Genomic DNA, 17,829 nt, shown 5'->3' on the forward strand with positions numbered 1-17,829 from the left:
ACCATCAAAGACCTAGAATTCCCAAAGCATTACTGAAGAGAAAGAAAGAGGCTGGAGGAATAACTCTCCCAGACTTCAGACAATACTATAGAGCTACAGTCATCAAGACAGCATGGTATTGGTACCAAAACAGACATATAGACCAATGGAACAGAACAGAGAGCCCAGAAATGAACCCACAAACTTTTGGTCAACTCATCTTCGACAAAGGAGGCAAGAATATACATTGGAATAAAGACAGTCTCTTCAGCAAATGGTGTTGGGAAAACTGGACAGCAGCATGTAAAACAATGAAGCTAGAACACTCCCTTACACCATATACAAAAATCAACTCAAAATGGATTAAAGACTTAAACATAAGACAAGATACAATAAACCTCCTAGAGGAAAACATAGGCAAAACATTATCTGACATACACTTCAAAAATTTTCTCCTAGAAGAAATAAAAGCAAGAATAAACAAATGGGACCTAATGAAACTTACAAGCTTCTGCACAGCAAAGGAAACCAGAAGTAAAACAAGAAGAAAACCTACGGAATGGGAGAAAACTTTTGCAAGTGAAACCGACAAAGGCTTGATCTCCAGAATATATAAGCAGCTCATACGACTCAATAAGAAAAAAATAAACAACCCAATCCAAAAATGGGCAGAAGACCTAAACAAGCAATTCTCCAAGGAAGACATACAAATGATCAAAAAGCACATGAAAAAATGCTCAATATCACTAATTCTCAGAGAAATGCAAATCAAAACTACAATGAGGTATCACCTCACACCAGTCAGAATGGCCGTCATTCAAAAATCCACAAATGACAAATGCTGGAGAGGCTGTGGAGAAAGGGGAACCCTCCTACTCTGCTGGTGGGAATGCAGTCTGGTGCAGCCACTATGGAAAACAGTGTGGAGATTCCTCAAAAGACTAGGAATAGACTTACCATATGACCCAGGAATCCCACTCCTGGGCTTGTATCCAGAAGGAAATCTACTTCAGGATGACACCTGCACCCCAATGTTCATAGCAGCACTATTTACAATAGCCAAAACATGGAAACAGCCTAAATGTCCATCAACAGGTGACTGGATAAAGAAGATGTGGTATATTTATACAATGGAATACTACTCAGCCATAAAAACCAACAACATAATGCCATTTGCAGCAACATGGATGCTCCTGGAGAATGTCATTCTAAGTGAAGTAAGCCAGAAAGAGAAAGAAAAATACCATATGAGATCGCTCATATGTGGAATCTAAAAAACAAAAACAAAAACAAACAAACAAACAAAAACAAAGCATAAATACAGGACAGAAATAGACTCACAGACAGAGAATACAGACTTGTGGTTACCAGGGGGGTGGAGGGTGGGAAGGGATAGACTGGGATTTCAAAATTGTAGAATAGATAAACAAGATTGCACTGTATAGCACAGGGAAATATACACAAAATGTTATGATAACTCACAGAGAAAAAAATGTGACAATGAGTGTGTATATGTCCATGAATGACTGAAAAATTGTGCTGAACACTGGAATTTGACACAACATTGTAAAATGATTATAAATCAATAAAAAATGTTTTAAAAAAAAAACCCTCCTAGAACCAAAAAGTGATTTTAGCAAGGATATAAGTAAGTTTTCAAGATAGAAGATTAACACACAAAAATCAACAGTATTTTGATATACTAAGAATGAACACCTGGAAATCAAAATCAAAAATAACATTTACAAATACTCAAACTGAAATTTTTAGATATACAGATTTAAATGCTGAAAACTATACCATACGGATGAAAGAAATAAAATAGGATCTAGATAAATGGAGAAATATATCATGTTCATAGACTGGAAAACTCAACATAGTAAAGATGTCAACTCTCCCTAGACTGATGTAAAGGTTTAACACAGTTCCTATTGAAACCTCAGCAAGATATTTTATAGTTTAAGACAAAATTATTCTAAAATTAAAGAGAAGATTTCTTACATAGCTAGAGTATCAAACAGTAAAGTAATTAAGATAGTGATCAAGACTGTATGGTATTGGCAGAGGGAAAGACATGAAGATCAATGGAACAGAATAAAAAACTTAGAAATAGACTGAACACTAGCACAGCCAATTTATTTTTGAGAGAGGTGCAAAAGCAAGTCAATAGAGAAAGAATAGCCTTTCAACAAACAGTGCTGAAGCGATTCAATATCCATAGGCCAAAAAACAAACCCTGATCCAGATCTCACATCTTATATAAAAATTAACACACAATGGATCACAAACTTAAATCTACAGTGTAAAATTATAAAACTTTTGGAAGAAAACGTAAGAGAAAACCTTCAGGACCTAGAGCTTGGCAAAGTGATTTTAGAAGTAACAACAAAGGTACAATGCAGAAAAGTAAAAGAAATCAGTAAGTTGGACTTCATCAAAATTTTTAAATTTTTGCTCAGCAAAAGACTCTATTAAGATGATGAGAAGACAAGACACAGACTGAGAGAAAATATTTGCAAACCACAGATCTAAGAATTGATTTGCACTAGAATATATAAAGAACTCTCAAAACTCAACATTAAAAAACAAGTCAATTAGAAAATGGGCAAAGGAGATGAAGAGGCAATTCACCAAAGAGGATATACGATGGCAAATAGACACATGAAAAAGATGGTCTAGCTATTAGGGAAATGCAAATTAATAGCGCAATGGGACAGCACCACACGCCTATTAGAACAGCTAAATTTTTTAATATAGTGACAATAGCAAATGCTGGTGAGAATGCAGAGAAGGTGAATCTCTCATACACTGCTGGTGTGAAGATACAATGGTACAGCCATTTGGGAAAACAACTTGGCGGTTTCTTTAAAAATTAAATATACACTTAGCACACAACCCAACAATCACGCTCTTGGACATTTATCTCAGAAAAATGAAAACCTGTGTACACACAAGAGGCTGTACAGAATTACTCATAACAGCTTTATTTGTAATACTCAACAACCAGACACAACCAAAATGTCTGTCAACAGGTGAACAGCTAAACAGACTGTGGTACAACCATAGCATAGAATACTGCTTAGCAGTACTGACTGAGATAAACAAGTTGGATAGATGTCAAGGATATTATGCCAAGTGAAAAAAAGCCAAACTCAAAAGGTCACATGTTATGTGATTCCACGTATATAACATTTAGAAAATGACAAAGTTATAGACATGGAAAACTGATAAGTGATTACCAGGGGTAAGGAGTGGAGGAGAGGAGGGGGTATCCCGTATCTTGTGTGACTCCCGTATCTTGATTACAGTGATGGTTACAAGACATACACATGTGATAAAATGGCACAAAACTAGACATACACACTGGTCCAATGTCAGTTTACTGGTTTGGATATTGTACTATATAGCTAGGTAAATGTAATCATTGAGAGAAACTAGGTGAAAGATACACAGGACTTCTTTGTACTATTTTTGAGTTTCCTGTGAATCTCTAATAATTACAAAATAAGAAGTTTTATAAAAACACATGTTGATCAGAACAGGATGACTCCTTTTAAACTACTACCATCAAAAGTGTGCCCAGCTTACAGCAGCTCCCCTTTTCTCTGGGAACTGTCTATATCCCTTTCCCCCTCCTGCACAGGGATGGGCCCCAGGCAGACAGTCCTATTTGTCTTAAGAAACCATCACCTGTTTTCACACTTGAATGGATGCTGGCCCATGCTAAGCTGACCAGATTCTCTCTCCCAGGAGTTGGGTCCTGGTTAAGAGTTCAGTTCAGCCTGAGCCCTGCACAGTGAGAACGTAACACCTGGAGCAGAAGGTGGTTGAGAAGTCTTCATAGATAAAAGTGACAGAACACAGAAAAGAATCAGAAGGAGCCCTCACAGGTCTACAGTCCTCTCTCCCAATTCACTCCTGCTGCTGGTTTCCAAGAGTCACCCCTGAACTCTTTATCATAAAGAATATGGATTTGCCAGCTTAAGATGCTTTTTATTATTTGCAAACAAAGGAGCCCTAAATAACACAAAGATGGGGTCTGGCCCCAAAGACCTCTCAAGGGTTCAGCAATGGCATCTAACTTGCCTCACCTCCTAAGAGTTGCTTCTAGAGCTTGTCTCTCCAGATTCTCCTAATCTTGTTACTCACTGATCCAGGCTGGGCTCTAACTGGCCTGGTCTCCAAGGAGGAAGATGAGGGAGTAGCAGGGAAGGGGCATTTATTTTGCCTGCTGCTACTGTGTGTCATGCTATCTACAGACTTAGAACTGCACACTCTGAGGCACTGTCCACGGACTTCTGTGGCAGACTATCCCCAAATCCCCTTCTTGTGCCTTCCTGTTTTCAGTACCATATCCTCCTCAGTTTGAGATAGACACGTGGCCTTCCAACTAGAAACGACATTTCTGTATCTCCCGGGCAAGTAGGTGAGGCCACATGACTAAGTTTGGGCCAAAGGGATCCAAGAGAAGTGACGCAGGCCTCTTCTGAGTCATGCCCTTCAATGTTACCTGTTTTTCTCTCCATTTGTTCCTTTCCCCTTCCTGGGCCCGGGACACAAACATGTTAGAGGTGAGCCATCTTCAACAGTGTGGATAAAGGCAACCTTCAGAGGGACCTCAAACAAGAAGACAGAAGATACCTGGGCTTCTAGACAGTCACCCTACATTTCTGGACCACTCACCAACTCAGACTTTTACATAAGAAAGAAGTCAATTTCTATGTTATTTCAGTGACTGTTACCCGGTTTTTGTTCAAGCAACTGAAGCGATATGAGACGGAATATAAACTGGGGTCTCTAGGTTCACCCTGGACCCTAATTTCTCCCACAGAATTCTGAGTACAGCTTGTAAGAACTGAGTTTGTATTGCCCTTTCTCTTCTTGGAAATGGTAGATTTTCATTAGAGATGCCAATCATCAACCCCACAGACATTCTAGTGTTGCCAAACACGAGGAAGGAAGAGAAACAGACTCCTTACCTCACTGAGAACGTCATGCAGGCAAGCAGACACTGCCTCACTGGCTCCTGGGAATGCCCTGGGGCAGTCCAGGACACCTCCTGGGGTTATAGAGAAGAGCAAAGGCCACAGAGGCTGGCGCAGGGTCAGTCACAGTACTGCCACACAACATCTTCTATTTCCAAACTATTCACACAACTCTATATACCCAAAGTCCATCCTTAGCAGATGCACAACATACAGAAAAAACCAATTAAGCCAAATTATTTCTAAGGAAAATCCACTTCTCTCTTTATGGGCAGCTCATTAATGATGACACAACCTGAAAGCTGTTTATTACTTACAACCTGAACTAAGAAGCTCACCTGGAGGGAATATTTTATTACTTTCTTTGCCCCAAACAGATAGACAATGATGATATCTGAAGCATAATCTGTTCCTTATAATAGGTCAGTTCTAATGTTAATTTCCCCAAAAGGTGATGATCATTTTGCAACTTGATTTGTGACTCTTTCCTCAATTTTCCCAAAGATAATATATAGTAACAACCACACGAAATGCATTGGAGAGAGGTTAGCTTACCACATGCAATGGATGTCTAAGGGCATCGGAGCTTAATTCTTTCCCAGAACCCTAGTTGAGAAAGGGCTGTAAAGACTAACCATCATGTGTCTGGCTGGCTCTCTACAGATCTTAAAAAATTATGAATGCTAAGTTGCTTCTTATTACTCCAAAAGAAACTGGTCTGGGACCTGAAATAAGTTATATAAAATTCCCTGACCCCAAAGCTTAGATCCCTGCCATTTATAGCACCATCTGTGTGGTGATCTGGTGGGTAGTAGCCTCTCTCAGCCTGACCCCCCCAATCTAATGAGAGAGTATCACAGTGAGGGACAGTGACTGAACAGGCAGATAAAAGGAAATATCTCCTTTCAACAAATGCTGCTGGAACAACTGGATAAATATATGCAAAAAAATGAAGTTGGATCTCTTCCTCATACTACAGACAAAAATGAATTCACAATAGACCTTGGGCTCAATGTAAGAGCTAATACTATAAAACTGTTAGAAGCAAACACCGGAACAAACCTTCATGAACTTGAGTTGGGCAATGATTTCTTAGATATGACACTAAATTTACAAGTGACAAAGGAAAAAATTAGCTAAATTGGACTTGATCAAAATTAAAAATATTGTGCCACAAATAACACCAAAATAAAGTGAAAAGACAACCCACAGAATGGGAGAAAATATTAGCAAATCATGTATCTGACAAGGGACTTGTATCTAGAATATATAAAAACCTCATAACTCAAAAACAAAACAATAATCCAAGTAAAAGTGGGCAAAGAATATGAATAGACATTTCTCCAAAGAAGATATACACATGGCCCATACGCACATGAAAAGATGCTTATCATTATTCATCAAGAAAATAAAAATCAAAACCACAATGAGATACCACTTCACATCATCTAAGATGGCTATAATAAAAAAAAATTAAAAATCAAGTAACAAGAGTTGGCAAGGAAGAAGGAAAAATGGAACCCTCATAGTTTACTGGCAGGATTATAAAACTTTATAGCCACTGTGGAAAAGAGTTTGGCGGGTCCTTAAACTGTTAAACATCAAGTTACCATATGACCCAGCAATTCCACTCCAAGACAAATGAAAACATAAGTTTACACAAAAACTTGTACACAAATATTCATAGCATCATTACTCTTAATAGCTGAAAAGTGGAAACAACCCAAATGGCCATCAAGTGATGTGTGGATAAATAAAATGTGGTACATCCATATAACAAAACATTATTCAGCAATTTTAAAAAATTAAGTTCTGACTCTTTGTACAACATGGATGAACCTAAAAAACATGATACTAAGCGAAAGAAGCCAGTCACAAAAGACCACATGTTGTATGATTCCATTTAAATGAAATAGCCAGAATAGGCAAATCTATAGACAGAAAGTAGTAGTGGTTGCCTGAGGGTTAGGGTAGAGGAGAGTGGAAAGCGACTGTTAATGGGCATGGAATTTCTTTCTGGGGTGATGAAAATGTTCAAAAATTAGATTGTTGTGATGGCTGCACAACTTTTTAAATATACTAAAGCTCACTGAATTGTACATTTAAAAGGGTGAATTGTATCTCAATAAAGCTGTTTTTAAAAAAGACAAAGAAAAGAAAAAGAAAAAGATCTCTGTATGAACTCCGTCAGCTGCTCTGCCATCCACTTTGGAGGATGTTGTAACCACCACTGACTGACTAGCATTAATGCAATGCATAGATTAAAGTGGAAAGCTGGGGAGTACGTGGGAGAAAGTTTAGCCATCTGTGTCCCTGACAGACACCCATCCCGTGGGTGGCTAGTAGATGGTCAAAGCACTCGGCGACTATCAAGAACAAAATGTATTTCCTTTATGCACTAATACCACCAGGGAACTGTCCATCTGGAAAAAAATAAGAAAACAAAAACCATCTTCTGAATGGGGCTTTGGCTTCAAAGGCATACTGCACCCACAGAACTTGTTGCTTTTCTTTCTGTAACACTGTAAGCAGGAGAAAATCAGCAGCAGCCCCTGAGCTCTGCAAGGCCCCGGAGCAGTGTCATGATGTTAGAGACTAGTCAGGCTCACTTGAAGTCACGCACGGCAGCAGGTTTCTGCCCTCAACACCTTGCTCAATTTCACTACAGGGAAACTGAGGCAAATGATGGCTCTTTCTTAAAGTCAAAGCCTTCTGGAGAAGGATGGTTTGTCCAGATGATTGTCTTTTCAGCTTCTGGCCACGTCCACAGGTGTCCTCACCTTCCATCCAATGCCTATTACAGCTGATCAGACGGATACCTTAGCAGCTCTGCACGTGGCCATCTTGGACAAAAGAACCTCTCTGTGGGGATGAAAATGAAATCACACACCACATCGACTAGAAGTCGGGTCTGAGGGTCTGGAAGCTAGCCATGTGCACCAGGCAGACATGAGACGAGACAAGCGAAGAGAAAGGCTGCCATTTATATCACTGTCTTCGTCCAAGGAGAACACGGGCAAACACAAGGAAGGGCAGTCAGAAGGAAAGGAAAGGGAGGAAGGAGAGGAAGGAAATTAAACCAAACGAAAACACAACCCCAACCTGGGACTTGTTTGTCCCTTGGGTCAAGTTAAGTCCTGCAGCTTAAAAAGTCTCTTTCTATGTGACCGGGAGCCTGTGATCCCATCACAGAGATGAGTACGGTGAGACTGTAAGCATAAAATCACACCTGCCCCTGGGTGTGAGTGTAAATGTAAACATATTTATATTACACACTCACACACACACACATATATACATACATGCAGATTTAAAACGCAGTTTCCAACCTTGCACTCACTTATCTGTTCTACTTACTTTTGGACTGCTGGATGGGGTTTCACAGTTGCTACAGAAGCTGGCCCGCCCACAGTGGTAGAAGGTTCTTGGCTTTCTGTAGCTTGATTTTCAGGTCGGAATTTCCTGCGGATGGGCTTTGATGGGGGCTGAGAGTATGGTATGTCCTGTGGATTAAAAAAAAAAAAAAGAACCCGAAAGTTAAAAAATTAAACGTCCCCCAACATGTCAGTGCTCTATGTTCCTCTAGGCCTGTCCCCAAGGTCAGTTATGTCCTCTATTCAAATTCCATACCCAAAACACAAGGCTCAGCAAGACCTGGAGGGCCCCGGGCATCAGATTCCAGTAGCCTTTCTTTCCTTTTGTTTCTTTTTTTCTTTTTTAATATTTGCAGCCTATTACCTGTTTTTGCCACCTGGAAGGACACAGGAATCAGATTACAGTGGCCTGCCTGCCCTCTCTTCCTCCCTTCCTTCCTTTTTTAAATGCTGTGTGCATCTCCTACCAGGGGGCCTTTCCTAACTAAAGAAAAATTAGCTCTTGCCTCACTTTGGGGCTTTCGAGAATATGCTCTAAGTTTTCAAGTTTGTAAAGGTCTTCGTCATGTGCTTGTCCTTCTCCTACCTCCAGTTCCTACATAAAGTCAAGCTAAAGAGCCATTGTGTCTTCTGGAAAGAGACAGCTGGCCTGCTTCCAAGGAGGCCCTGCCCCACCTGCACTCCTGAGCCCAGGCCCACTCTGTGGTGGGAAGGGGGCCTGAGGAAGAGGGTGAGAAGATGAACGAAGAACACGGTGAGTGAGTGAGTGGTGAGCACTGAGCAAGTGGCCGTGACTCAGTGACACGGGTGAGCATAAGGACAAAGAAAAGGAGACTATCCCGCCCCCAGGGCACTCCTCAAGGCTTAGACGCTTAGTGTGGCTCTGTTAAGGGCATCTGCCCCTCACGCCCCCCACCACAAGCATCTCCTGGTCTTGCCACAAGCAAGGCCGCCATATTTAGCTGGGAGGTGGGAGAGGGAAGAATACACTGTCAGTGACACCAAGGTGGAGCCCAGGAACCATCAGGACTCTAATCTACACAAAGAATACAGATTCTAGGAAATCTGGATCATATACACTCATGTCAGAACATGAAAACCTTAAAACGGCAGATCTGCTAGCAGAGGCCAGAAGCCCAGGGGAGGGGTCACAAGGCCATCATAGCAAACCCTCACACTGGCCTTACCTTCTTTGTTGGACTACTTTCTGCAGCTTGAGAGGGGGCTCTGTTCAGCTGTGAGTGTAACTCGGCCTCGGATGCTGGTTCAGACTGTAGCAAAAAATCACAGAGAGAATAAAAATGTAAAAACATAACCACCTAAATATATAATGAAGAGCACTTAGGAAAATAACTCCAAAGGGGAAACTGACTTCTACCAAGATACAGCCAAAGATGGTCAGGTCTGCTGATCCTCGAGAAAACCTTCCATAGACACCGCCATTCCCTCCCACCCCTCCTCCCAGCACCGTTCAACCTTAGGAAAAGGAGTCACAGGAATGCTTCTATAACTGGATGTACATATTGCTAAAAACTAATGCTTCAAGAGCTCAAACTAGGGAGAGGTTACATACCTCAAGTGGTAGAGCACAGGCTTATAATGCACGAGGTCCTGGGTGCAATCCCCAGTACCTCCATTAAAACATAATAATAATAATTAAATAAACCTAGTTACGTACCACCGCCAAAAACAAAAATAAATAAATGAAAACAGCAACCAATCACTCATTAAAAAAATAAAAGCTCAAACTAAAAATACCAAGACATTGGAAAAAATAGGGCTGGGAAAGAAGTTAACATTTCAACTCAAGCACTAACAAAAACAATATTCATAACAAAAATACTGGAAAATTTTTTTAAATATTAAATTCCTAAGAAAGAAACACTCTAGCAGACATGATACTTTATCTTAAAAAAAAAAAGTGAAGGGGTAAGCATGATGGGAGGAGCAAAGAGAGGGACTCAAGACTGCTGTGTGGTAAGGAGTCCATGAGTAAAAGCACAGAGACAGGTAGGGCCACCCCTAAAGCCCTTCAAGACAGCCAAGCAGAAGAGTCCAGGGAGGAGGGGTGCCCTGTGAGGCTCCTTATCTCCCCTGTTTGCTACACTCAGCGCTGCTAGAGTCCTTGGCTTTCAGCCGGTATTAGCCAGTGATACAAAACATTAACATGCCGAGAAAAAACCCTGCACATGAACCGTGACCTCCACGTTATGCTGACACTGGTCCTCTATCACCCACAAACTAATGTGCATCACAGATACATGCACTGCCGCACAGCCCACAGCCTGAGTGCGCCCACCTCCTCCCTAGCCTGGCCCTCTCCAACTTCTTGCACAGCCTGGCCTCTTCCTTCCTCTGACTCCGCTCGGCCGTGAGGGCACTAATGTCCACCCACGTGGCAGGTTCCAGCCGCCCCCTCTAGTCTCCTTGGAGACCCACGGCCGGCGTGGCACCCCTGACTACTACCTGCAAGCTCCTTCCTTGGCATCTGATGAGCCGCAGGCTCCTCCTTGGAATCATTCTCTCTTCCTGTTCTGGTTCCTCTTATCCCTCAGACGTACGCTTTTTCAAGGTTCTGTCTTCACTGCTCCTGCTCCATTTGCCCCTCCCTGTTCATTGTTGTCTGGAGTAAGCCCATGGCACCCACATTTCCACTGCTCTTGCTAGAAACCTTGGTTCCCGACCAACTCCCACCTCTTCTAAACCCATCATGCAGGCATTCAACATGCCTGATTTCTAGTTTCAAGTTTTTCTTATAGCCTTCTCCTTTCCATTAAGGGTAAGTGTATTATTACTGTTATTATTAATAAATGCATTCTATGAACCACTGAACACTTGCTATGTGTCACAAGTTGCTCTAGGTGTTTTGCATGGATTACTGCATTTCATCATCACAACCCTAGGAAGCAGAGAAGAAATTAAGGATCAAAAAGTTAAGGAACTCACCCAAGATCACACAAACAGAAAAGTCCAAACCCAGGCCTCAGGTTCCAAAGCTGGGCTGTGACACTATGATATACAGCCTCCGGAACTCTTGGGCTGAGTGTTATTCACCCAAGAAACATTTACTGAACAGCCACTACAAGCAGGCCTTGTGCCAGCACTGGTACCACAGCCCCAGACCTTACTGACAAGGAGCTTGAAGTCTAGGGGAAAGGCAGAGAAACAGCCAGCAAACATGCTTCAGTGGAAATTAGGACTCTCGTGAGGACGTGCAGGGGCTACAGGAGCAGCTGGCCTTGAAGGGCAGCAAAGACTCGGGCGAAGGTGATGTCCCAGCTGCAAGGTGAGTGATAAGCAGGGTGTGGCTCTACACGGGGACAGGGAGAAAGGAGGCTCTGGGGCCTCCCATGCCCAGACACCCAGAATGGCAGTTCAGGTGGCCCCAAGAACACTGGGGCCAATGCCCGCGACAGGAACCACAGGAGAAGCAGGAGTGAGGGGACCTCACTGTGGGACACACTGAGTTGGGAAACAACCAAGTGAAGCTGTCCAAGAGCCATTCGTTGTCAGGAGTTTAGGGGATGCAAGCACTTGCCCACCTTCCCAGGGGTCGTGACAAACAGCATCACACTCCAAGATGCTCGAGCTCAATGTCAGCTTTATGAACAACTAAGTGAGGACTCAACAAGCCCCTCAATGCAGGCCTTCCCATGACCTGTGCTGAAGAATGTGACTTGCACCTGAGGCCTTCCCCCCCAGATCTACTGTGGGTGATGCGTACGTTCCAGTCCCAGGTCTCCACGTGTAGGGACCCTGCAGGAACCACAGGTGTGTGCCGCCGCACCCCACCAGCCAGGCAGAGAGAAGGGGAGTGACAGACCAGTCACTCTGCCTCTCCATTGGTCAGTTCCCCTCTGTATCATCCAGCAGACAGAAAGAAGTGTCCGCCTTAACACTCCCTTTCCAGGAAGATGACTGAAGTCTGCCCCTTGGGAAAATATTGAGGAAAATGATAAGTTTGACCCTCTTTTCAACAAAAATGAGGATTCTAAGCATAGCAAAAGTAGTGGAGTGTCTTTATCACTGCCTCCCTTTTCTCTTAAACATCTCTAAAAACACAAATAAAAATGAGGTGGGGTTGAGAAGGATGAGGAGCAGTTGTGAGATATGTCTGAAAAATCTTTTCCATTTAAAAATGTACCTTCCTAGGGGGGAAGGTGTAGCTCAAGTGTTAAAGCACATGCTTAGTGTGCAAGAGGTTCTGGGGTCACTCCCCGGTACCTCTTCTAAACATAAATAAATAAATAAACTTAATTACCTCCCCCCCAAATTAAAACAAAAATAAATTTTTAAAAATAAAAATGTACCTTCCTGAAATTATATGCAAGAGTCTGAGGTTTCCAGCTCTATGACTAGTAACAAACAACTCCTCGGTGTTGTTAGGCTAATCTAACCATCAATCTTCTTAGGAGGAAATTCAAGACGTCTCCACCCCTTTCTACTGCTCCATGACTGATTCCAAAAGGGTGCATTTATCAACATTCAAAAAAGCAAATCTCAGGAGGGTCCTGGAACATAAGAATCAGGAAGGTCCCGGAAAGGCAGAGCCTTACTCCAGCCAGAACTTACCCCAGGAAAAGAGATGGGGAAAGAAAGCTAGCTTTGGGGGGGGGGGGGTGACGACACCTAAAGATGAGATTTAGACGTGCAAAAGCCCTTCTTCCCAGTAAACTATCTCACTTTCCTTCATGAAAATACCATGAGGCTTACATTAGACTTAGCAGCTGGCAAGCAGAATAAACTGGGCGATTTCTTTGCTATTTCTCCAGACTTTTCCAAGTTAACAATTTTGAGAGAACGATAAGCCATGAAAATGGGGCGGGGAGTGGGGGGCGGACACTCAGTCACTCCCTTTTTTCTCTGTGTATTAGAGAAATGGGGGGAAAACTTTGCTATCAATATGGACAACATGTCCTTTGTCCAAAAGTTCTGATTGTCTGAAGTGAAATCCAATGCCTGAATCTTATGAAAGAAATAAACACTTGGATTACAATTAATATTACAATGGTGCTCCTTCCCTCACGGCTCCACGTGTAACAACATGTACCTAGCCAGGATGTGGCGAGCCAGGAAAGTGTAATTTTTTAGCCAAGAGCTCACTGAAACTCAACCTAAGGTTCCTTTTAAAAATATATGTCATATATTAATATTAATACTCTCCTATCCACAAGTGGGAAACCTATTTTCATTCTAATTTTGCAACAAAAACCTGGAGAGGTCACATGTACTTAGAAGTTGCTGCCATGCAGGATGTGGAGAACTGTTCTGGGGTTTTGATGGGACACCATGGGCCCTGCTCAGTTGCCTCCCCAGAAATGGACACAGGCCCAGGGAGGCTAAGCATTTGAATTCTCCACCAGAAGAAGGGATCATTCAGTTATTCGACTGTACAGGTATTTATTTTATGCATCTGATGTGTCACTTTCCAAGAATCCTCATCTCAGGTTCTGCTTTTAGGCAACCAGACCTGAGACACCAGGCGAAGTACTCCAAAGAGAGGGGAGTTAAAGCACTATGGTACGTTCCTCCTTAGTCTCTTGAATCACTTGTTCTTGGGGAAGCCAGCTGCCATGCTGTGAGGACACGCAAACAGTCCCAACAAGGGGCCCATGTAGCAAGGAAGGGAGAACAGCCGTGTAGGGAAGCCATCTCAGAAGTGGATCCTTCAGCCCCCACCAAGCCTTCAGATGACTGCAGCCCTGACTGACATCTTGACTGTGGCCTAATGAGAGACTCTGGGCCTGAACCACCCAGACTAGTTGCTCCTGAATCTCTAATTCACAGGAAACTAGAAGATAATACTGTTAGTTGTTTTAGGCCTCTGGGAAAAAAAAATACCCACTCTAGTATGTCTGGAACTGGGGGTCTTGTCGAGAATAAGGGTGCACAGTGGCGAAGAAGCTAGAGAAGGGCCGTGGAGTGGGTCATACGTGGTCCCACAGACTGTCGTCCCAGATTGTCTACCAGCCACTTGGTGCCAGTCCCCATGTCTCTGCCCGTCCCTACCCTGCAGGGTCGGAGACCAGGAACGACATTACAGACTCTCCTTTCAACACAGTTCCTTGCTGCCACTGAGAGTCACTCACATGAAACCAAGGTGGGGAGAGAAAACAAGCCATGCTACTGCCCCGCTGGCAGTGGCGACCGAAGAGCATGCGCTCCAGCCAGCAGAAGGTCCAGCAGCGGCCCCGGGCATTTCCCTGCAAATCACAACTTAGGTGCTGCAGGCGGCCTGAGCATCTCCAGCTGTTTCCTTCCATTCTTGCAATACCTGAACTTTCAGGAAGTTGTGGTAAACCTGAACCTTCACTCACCTTCGCTCCTCTAGCAAATCTAAGTCTTTTTGTAAGTACCTAATTCAGTGAATGAAATCTCTTCCAGTGGGAAACACCCAGAGTGGATTCTGTTTTCCTGACTAGATCTTGGCTGATACATCCATGCTGAGGATTTGGAGCTTAACCTGAGGGCCAGAGTCCACTAAAGGATTCAAGTAGGGAAGTGATCCGACTAGATTCTTATTTTAGAAGGATTATTCTGGATCCAGTGAATAAAACAGATTGGAAGCGACCCATACTGGGGGAAGGGAACTCAATTAGAAGGTTAAAGAAGAAAGCAAGAGACAATGGTCATTTAACCCCGTCTGGTGAGAGTAGGGATAGGGGGATTTGAGAGCTATTTAGACTGGAGACTGGAGACCTTGGAGATTGGTGTAATGTGGTAAGTGAATGACAAGAACAGTGACACCCGGAATCCCGGTTTCCATCTTAGACAAGGGCAAACGGTTAAGAGAGGAAGTCATTTAAAGCAAGAGGAAAGAAACATGGCAGCACAGTAGCTGAATACAATTAAGCAGATTCATCACAATGCAGTGCTAGAACAACCCATCAAGTAAGGGTTCCAAGGGAACATTAGTTCCACAAACTTCTTAGAGGAGGGATTGGCGAACTTTTTCTGTAAAGAGCCAGACAGTAAATATTTTCAGTTGTCCAGGTCATTAGGTCTCTGGTTCTCCAGGTCTCTGGTGCAAACTTGCAACTCCATTGCTGAGTACAAAATCAGGTGCAGACATTACAATGCATGCCCATGGCTGCATTCCCATAAACCTGATTTACAAAAACAGGTGGTAGGATGGATTCAGTGTGTGGGTCATAGTTTGCAAGGCCCTGGCCCAGAGGTGAAAAGATTCTACAGATAAGCTTAGGAAACACTGCACAGTCTCTCTCCCTCTTAGAAATTCAGAGAGCACAGAGCACGTCCCAAGCTCTGAAATCCTGTAAGGTAAAGGAAGCCACTGCCTTTGATTAACCCAGCAGTTCCCAGACTTATTCGGCTTCAACTCCTTGTCCCCATGTAATTCGCATTACCATCCAGCAAAACTAACATTCTACAGAACATATTTTGAGCAACACTGACCTATAGCCTGGGTTTTAAAGGAATAAAGGGAAAACATTCCATTGGACTTGAACACCAAATGCCATTCCCGTCAAATGTAGGTCCCTCCCCCTCTTGCCTTGGCTCATAGTAGGAGGCAACGTAAGGATGGGGTTGCTGCCTGGCAAGAGAGGGCTCCCTTCCTTCCTTCCTCCCCGCCCCACCTTCCCTGCAGTAGCAGCTGTTGTTGCTGCTGCCAACTAGTTCTCTGCATGAATTTATTTGCTGGGCTCTTTTAAAACCTCCTGGACACAAACACAATAAAAATCATTCATTATAGTAGTTAAAGCCGATGAACACAGCACTGATAAATTATGGATTTTTAAAAAGCAGCTTAAAAACAACAGGTCTCACGTTTCAGTTCCACCCAGGCAGGTGAGCTTTCCAAAAGCCCCGCAGCTCCCATCAGAGTCCAGGTGCTCACCACACCCCCTAGCTGGGCTGCTGCAGAAACTTCAGTGGGTCTTTGTCCAGCCTTCGGTTTTTCCCCTGGTCCAACCCATCCTGCATACCACTGAGGAACTAATCTCGTAAAGCCCCTTCTCATCAAAACACTTTTGTTCAAAGCCCCTCAATGGGTCCCTAAGGCCTCTGGCGCACAACACAATCGTCAGGCAGTAAAAGATCTTCCATCACCTGGCTCCAATTTACCTCTGCGACGTAACTGTGTCAGCTGGCCCACATGGAACCTGCTCCAGGCACAGAAGTATTATCTGAATCTTCAAACACACCAGAGGCTTCTCCTCTACTTGGTTCTGTTTGTTCTAGAACTTCTAGCCCCATGGTTCCCAAATATAGCTGCACAGGAGAATTATCTGGGGAATTTCTATAAATTACAGACTTTTAGATACTACCCCAGACTTCTCTGATTAGAATCTCCTGGGGTTGGAGCATTAGAACGTCTATTTTAACAAGCTCCCTGGGTGATTTTTATGTAGCCAGCCCAGACCAACTAGGGACCATTGATGGTCCAAACTCTTTAAGAGATGAGAAAACCAAATCTCCTGGGTCCTAGTCTGGAAAAGGCCAGAGATGCTCAAGCAAAAACTAACTAGGCTTCTTAATTGTTTTCTTTCCATTTTCCATTGAGGGAAGGGGGGGTGGCATATGTAATGTGGTTTCAAAAATACATACATACATACATACATACATACATACATACATACTTGAATCTGGGCAAAAGCTTTAGTAATAAGACTTGTTTAAAAGTCAAGTGTGCAACAACAACAACAACAACAAAAGAATAAAATCTCATTTTTCCAAGGTAAGTAGCCCAACTGCAGAACTAACTGCTAAGGTGTGGGTAAGTGGTGACCTTTTAAAAGTTGTAATACTCATGCTACTGACAGATTAGAAAAAGAAACTCAAGCTTCATTTATCTCCCAAGAATCCAGGCAGATCCCAAGACTGGGAATCACAAAGGCGAAAGCTAATTTCTAGGCAGATAAGCAGACAATCCTGCTACAGCACCCAGGGGGTCCCCAGCGTCTTACTGGTATTCTCAGTGTCATCTGGTGCTTGACTTTCACCTGACCCCATCTCTGCTAGGTAAGGACACACCAGAAAGCCATGGGGTCAAACCTAGGTATAGCAGATGCAGAACCAACAGCCAGCAGCACACTGGCCACAGCAAACTGCATCATTCCACAATCAATCCAAGAAACTGAATTTTCTTTAAGAACAATTACCAAAATCCATGACCTAAGTCACTTGTGAGAGACAGAAAAGGAGCTGAAGTATAAGCACCTGGAAGGCAGGAGCTGAGTTCTTATTTCCCTATCACTTCCCTGCGGCTGAAGCTGAAGGCCAGCAAATAGCAGGTCCTCTGATCAATGTGTCCTATGAGCTAGTAATGAACCCAACACTGTTTCATATTCCAATGGACAAGTCAAAAAATTCACCCCATGGTAACTGGAGCCACAGAGCACAGCAGGTACAGGGCACGAGCTTTGGAGTCAAATCCACGCTTGGTACTTAATTGGTGTACAACCTGGGCATGGGCTTAACCTCTCTGAGCCACAATTTCACTGTCTGCAAAAGGGAATAATCCACCTAAC

At 43.2% G+C, this 17,829-nt stretch overlaps 1 protein-coding gene across 1 annotated transcript in view; it reads right to left on the reverse strand.

Annotated features, from left to right (window-relative positions):
- REPS2 (RALBP1 associated Eps domain containing 2) overlaps positions 1-17,829 on the reverse strand; it is a 131,269-nt gene that overhangs the window by 23,178 nt on the left and 90,262 nt on the right. Inside the window, exons 13-15 of the mRNA XM_032475655.1 lie at positions 12,483-12,486; positions 9,526-9,609; positions 8,322-8,467 (exon numbers count right to left, since the gene is read on the reverse strand). Coding sequence (XP_032331546.1) covers positions 8,322-8,467; positions 9,526-9,609; positions 12,483-12,486 — 234 coding nt within the window. The remainder of the gene's footprint in view (positions 1-8,321; positions 8,468-9,525; positions 9,610-12,482; positions 12,487-17,829) is intronic.

This window comes from Camelus ferus, chromosome X (assembly GCF_009834535.1).
Source record: "Camelus ferus isolate YT-003-E chromosome X, BCGSAC_Cfer_1.0, whole genome shotgun sequence".
NCBI classification, from domain to species: domain Eukaryota; kingdom Metazoa; phylum Chordata; class Mammalia; order Artiodactyla; family Camelidae; genus Camelus; species Camelus ferus.